General features: G+C 39.2%; 1 protein-coding gene across 1 annotated transcript in view; it reads left to right on the forward strand.

Annotated features, from left to right (window-relative positions):
- SUPT3H (SPT3 homolog, SAGA and STAGA complex component) overlaps positions 1-5174 on the forward strand; it is a 73812-nt gene extending 68638 nt beyond the window's left edge. Inside the window, exons 7-11 of the mRNA XM_089499214.1 lie at positions 1188-1300; positions 1564-1671; positions 2067-2243; positions 4407-4517; positions 5163-5174. Of these exons, the coding sequence (XP_089355340.1) occupies positions 1188-1300; positions 1564-1671; positions 2067-2243; positions 4407-4517; positions 5163-5174 (521 nt within the window). The remainder of the gene's footprint in view (positions 1-1187; positions 1301-1563; positions 1672-2066; positions 2244-4406; positions 4518-5162) is intronic.
- Positions 5175-6000: the final 826 nt, after the last annotated feature.

The raw sequence follows: 6000 nt of genomic DNA on the forward strand, positions 1-6000 counted from the left end.
ATTATTAATTATTATTATTAGTGTTTTAACTTATTTTCATTAAAAAGTGTGAGAAGTGTTTTGGGCCTCAATCTCCCCCGACAGTCTACATTTTACAAAACGTTAATTACCTTTTTTTTTTTTTTTTTTTTTTTGTGTCCCACAAGAGTATCCAAAAGTATATATTTTAATAATTCTGACATTTTGTTTTATGTTTTATTTTCTTTTTAAGATGTGGAGGGCACCTTGGGGATTAGCATTGTGGGATGTGATGGCCCAAAAATGCCCGATGACGGCCCTGATCCGGTGCTGTTATGCGTGTCGGGAAACCTTCTGTGTGTCCTGAATGTTTTGAAAATGGAAATAGTTAGAATCATGTGTTTTCTATTCTATTTAACTTTGTGCTCATCCTTATGTTTTTAGATCAACGTGGATTTGTAACTTCTTGGTTATTGTTTACGTTCCAGAATGTTCCAGATCTTATCTGACTCCAAACAATAAGTCTTATCTTGAGGATATATTTAGTATAGTTTTGCTATACAATGTACTAGAGAAAACCGACATGTCTGTAGTTTTCATAAAAGCAATAGATTTCCACTATGTAGAATCAGAAAATGTTTTTTCTACTCTGAGGGGTAACAACCTAAGGTATTCACCAAAGACCGCTAGGATACTGAAGTCTGGTGAATACATTGAGCGGCCACACTGTGGGAATGAAGTCTATGATCCTCACCTTGTAGAAGTTAATTGAGGACAACTCCGGGAAAAATAAGTAAATTCCGAGTTCTCAGAGTTGAGGGACTGGGTAGAAAAGGATAGTGAGGGTATTCGGCTACTTACGTTGGGTTAACTATGCTTTGATAAAATATTTTGCACAAGAAGCTTAAACCCAATACTTGGACCAAAGGGCTGGATCTACCTTTTGTTATCTTGACAAGCACATGGAAGCAATACCATTCTTCTTTAACTGTATCGCCTCGGAAGGTCCTGGTGGGAACATCGGTGGTCTGTGGACCATAATCCCAGAATGTATATATATATATTGAGGAATTAAATTGTTTTGGGTACAAAAGTCCTATTGTGATGGACATTCGGCACGACAAAAATTAGGACATCCAAACTATAGTTATAGTAGTTAAATAGTTCTAATTCCGTCCCTGTCAACGATACAGAGAAGAAGTAACTAGCCTTTCACATTTAACCTGCAGCTAAGAAGGCTTCCAAGTTCCGGGACTGGCTGGACTGCAGCAGCATGGAGATAAAACCGAATGCTGTAGCTATGGAGATTTTGGCCTATCTGGCATATGAGACCGTGGCCCAGGTGAGGGTGTAAAGTACTCCTTTTTAGTTTTCAAAATGTTTTAATGCGGGGATTAGGATTCTCCTCGGGTTCTGTTTCACCGATACTGTTGACAATAATACTAATAATAAATATTATGCATATTACTCCAATACCCAAACTCCTGCATAAATTCTTTAAAGTCTACCGTGAAGCTGTAACTGGCCAAAACAGGCGTGTTGAAATGGCACCAAATACAATGCAATAATATCTCTAATTTACAATCCTTTTCACATACGTGACAGCTAGTGGATCTGGCCCTCTTGGTGAAGCAAGATATGGCGCCGAAGACGTGCGACCCTTTCACGCACGCAATGGCCGCCACCTTTACCCAGAGTCGGAACTCTTCTGAGGTAAGAACGAATAAAGTGTAGTATTTCATGGTATTACCATTCCTATTCTTACTATATATAATATATATTATATAGAACTATAAGACTCCCTGCAAGATTCCTTTACAATGCTGGGGATATTACATGATATGATTATTGGGACTGAAGTGGCTATATGGAAATATAGACACGGCACTGATGGAAACAGACTTTCATGATGGTTAATAATCATTGGGCTCGTCTCGTTTGTTTCCTGTTGTAAAAACCTCACACTTGGGTCTCGGTCTTGTCTTTATGTTCATCGTACCCTCGTGACTTACCCCATGCGTGTTTAAATACCCTCGCTATACTAACCTCAGCCACTTCTGATAAAATTAGTGTATATATTATAACTTCATGTAACTCTCTTTCAAAAGTTACTTGCATCTCAAGCGCCAACTTTAAAGAGTAATCCTGACACGCCAGAAAATACACCGCCTGCCACCCCCACCCCACCATCTTCTGGCCCACACCAGGGCAAAAGCCAAGCCGGAGCTCTGGGAAACGGCAGCCTGGGGCAAGACTCCAAGAACAAGCAGAGGAAAAGGAAAAAGGTACGGAATGCAATGTACATATAGTGAAAAATGGGTGAAAACATGTTTTACCATGAAGAATATAAACATTCAACATAGTCTCTTACTGCTGTACGTAATAATTTGCATATGGGGCTTGGTGACATTAGGCAGCGGTAGGAGACATATTGCCTATCCATTTGAGAATTTCACTTTTCACGGGTCAGCCTCTAAAGACCCATAATGATTGTGATGTTCTCTCTATGCAAAATCTGCATCTTCTATGACATCATCAGTCCCCACCGGGGTTTTTTCCTCCCGACGTCATTATAAAGACCCCCCCCCCCCCAAAAAAAATGGGTATAGCCATCTTGGTGCACGAGAAGATGGAGTCTTTAGCTGAAGGTGAGAACCTTTGATTGGACCAACATAGAAAAAGATGTCGGGTCACATAAAATGTGGGGTCTCGTCCTGTGGATAAAGACCCTACCCTTTTTTTCTGTCAAAATGCATCCCAACAAGATATGGAACCTTTTATACCACCCTCTGGACTGTCTTGGGGTCATTATGGGAGTAACGGAATCTTAGCTTATTTATTAGTAAGTCACATTTAAATCCTATTTTTTGTATTTCTTAAAGTGTGACAAAGGGTCTCCCCCCATGATATATTTTTTTTTTATTTATCATCAGTTGAATGTGACAATTCTAACTCGGAAACCCCTATCAACAAATGGCCGTGCCCCCGTTGTGTGATTTTTCATGAACGTTCATTCATTTTCAAGAACGAGCCTTTTTAAAGAAAGGGACTCGTTAAAGGGAGATCGTTAAAGGCCCCCCCCCCATGAATACTGAAACAGACTGGGTAATTCAACGATAAAAAAATTCAAATCGAAGAAAAATTATATTTTAATATAGGAAAAATGTTTGCGAACGAGTATGTTAAATTCTACAGAAGCCCGTGGGACACTCATCAAAGCGAAATTAGCATTGGTGGAGGTGGTCTGACCCAAATCATCCATATAAAAACTAAAAATATTAAACTTTAAAAAAAAAAATAGTGGTTTATGCAAATTGCAGTGCAAACATAACCGGCGTGTTATTTTTACATCTCTTTGGAGTCTTCATTTATAGCGTTTGGAGGAGATTAATTGTAACTAGATTTGTCTGCCTTTGCAAGAGTTACTGTTTGCTAATTATTTCTGTTGGCAAACGTTCTCCATTTGAAATCATTCTACGGGGACATCGTTTTTTCCAGTTTCAGAAGGACAAGGAATTAAACTGTATTTACTGTGGAATTTCCAGCGACGGGGATATTTCTCACCGAGCGGACCACCGCCTAAGAACTTTAATGTTTGTTTCGAAAAAGGCAGAGTAAAAAAGTTGCCGCAGTCAAACGAGAAAAAAAAATGAAAACGGGTTAATGAATTTGCCGACTTAATTTTGGTATTTATTAGTCATTATAATGGTACAACTTGTAAACGTGTCATTTCTGCAGAGGAGAGGGAGAGACATCCAGCTTTCATTCAGTTTTAGCGCTCTTTTTCTCAGGGGGTCAAAACATCCACTTTTCTCGTTGGAGAAGACCCTTTTTTTTTTAATTTTTTTTTTTTCACCCTCATCACAATAGTGAATAAGCGAAGGAACCGTAGGAAAGGGCATTTGTTCAATAAAAAGGCTATGATTAGTAGTAATCTGCTAAAAGTCTGTTCTCAGTGAAATAGAACTTCATTGCGTTACATCTAAGCCGCTTGTCCTTACATTTCTCCTCTGACGTATATATACGTCCAGCTCATACTTTATTAAACCTAGAGTTTGGGCAACCACGTCCATAGAAAAAGTGATTTAGTGCGAACAAAGAGTCACAACTTAGCACGTTAAAGTCTGTGTCCGGATTCTAGGCAATCCTTCATTGGCATTAATATTATTTTTAGAATGAACGCTTCTCCCGGTGCGTTCTATCACTGTATGGTATGCTGGGTTTTTAAGATCTCATTCTCCCGTACTCCGTTCTATGAGCCTGGTAAGGACAGGGCATGTGAAAGTGTCTGGGGATTTGTAATTGACTTTATAGACGGCAATCGCGTGCGTCTGCTTTTAAAATAACCTAATAAAAACAAAGAAAAACCTTTTCTAAAGCTGATTTTGGTGGCGTGTGTTTTTCATTAAATAAGTTTGAGCTTCTCATTTTTTCCCCCCCTGTCACAGAGCGCAGCGACTGGTGGGGCAGAAACGAACTGCGATGCCATCCAGCCCGGCCACATCAGAGAGGCAATCCGCCGCTACGGCCACAGGGTTGGCCCGCTCTCCCCGTTCACGGTGCGTAATAACAGAGTAAAGAGGAGAAGAAAAAAATCTATTTGTAATCTCAAGGAGATTCCGTTTTTCAAGTGGTCGTAGGAAGAAGCTTTCGAGATTCTTACAAGTAATTTGCGGTCTCTGTGAGTTTCTTTGTGTAAGGGAAATATTTCTCCAGGGAAATAAAACTCGGTAATATCGGTCTCCTTTTGGAAAGATGAGGACATTTGTATACATTAAATGTATTTCACTTTTAGCATACCTATAGCAGAGTCTTCGGATTGCTGAAATACGTTTTATTGAACCTCATTTCTTATATTGTTATTCCTAATTAATCTCCAGGGCGTTCCAAGCGGTATGGGATTATTATTATCTTTTATTTATATAGCGCCAACAATGTACGCAGCGCTTAATACAATACATATATTCAAGGGGTCTGACGAGAACTGACTAAGAGTCTAAGACAAACCGATACATTAGATGGAGAGGCTCGGCTCACAAGCTTACACTCTTGAGGATACGAGGATAACACATTCAATTTACGTTATTACAAATTTCTAAACAACAATTCTGATGGAAAGTGACGCGTTGCCCTTAGCAACCAATAGAATGTTGATGCCATTAATTCGTTATGTTTGTGCATAAATCCCCTATATTCTTTCTCAGGTTTTCCTTTGAAAGAAGCGATGCTCTTCCCTTGTAGTTACTTCGATGTGTATCACCGTGCGCCCGGAGCCCGAACTACATATAGAATGTGCAAGAAGTATGTTTCTGTGCCTTCATCCATTTTAAAGAGACATTTATAATACCGGCCTGCCATCTTATTATGGAATGAATATTTTGGCCACGCTGTCTGGTCTCTTTCCTCAATTGTACACCAATTCTAAAGAACTTGCAGACGTGGGAAAAGATATAAAGGGAGAGATAACTGAAATGAAATATAAACATCGCCTCTGTGAAATCTCAGGGAAGCTATATTCCTGTTCTCATGATCGCACCTCATACTACGGGCTTTTTAATTATTATTTTTTTTAATAGTCTGGACATCTAGCTCTGGACTGTAGGGAAGTTTGAATCATTTTTCAATTTATAGTCTACTAGAGGCAATAAAACACAATTATTTTAATCTGTTGGCAAGCCTGTACTTTAAGGTGTGATTAGAAGAAATTGATGCATAAAAAAAAAATCTGTAGAGGCCCCAGTTGTCTCTTCTCTGTTCTTTAAATCTAGAGCAGAGAAAGGGCGATTTCTCTAAACCCGTTTTATAGATTCTTTCAGGGAGAATTAGCAGTTGACATATAAAACCGCGCTAGCAATAATACTAGCGGCACGCAAGGGAATTTGTGTTGGCATCTTGTTCTTCGTAAAGAATGAGCCCCCCCCCCCCAGTCCCGTAAATGTTATGAATTTCTGTTATTGCGCTCTTCGGACAAAGTTCTATTTTTATAACCGGTTTCTAGCCCACCTGGGTGATCATTTCAGCTAATATGATCTATAATCAGCG

Source organism: Sceloporus occidentalis, unplaced genomic scaffold (genome assembly GCF_023333645.1).
Source record: "Sceloporus occidentalis isolate IW3139 unplaced genomic scaffold, rSceOcc1.0.p SCAF_131, whole genome shotgun sequence".
NCBI lineage: Eukaryota > Metazoa > Chordata > Lepidosauria > Squamata > Phrynosomatidae > Sceloporus > Sceloporus occidentalis.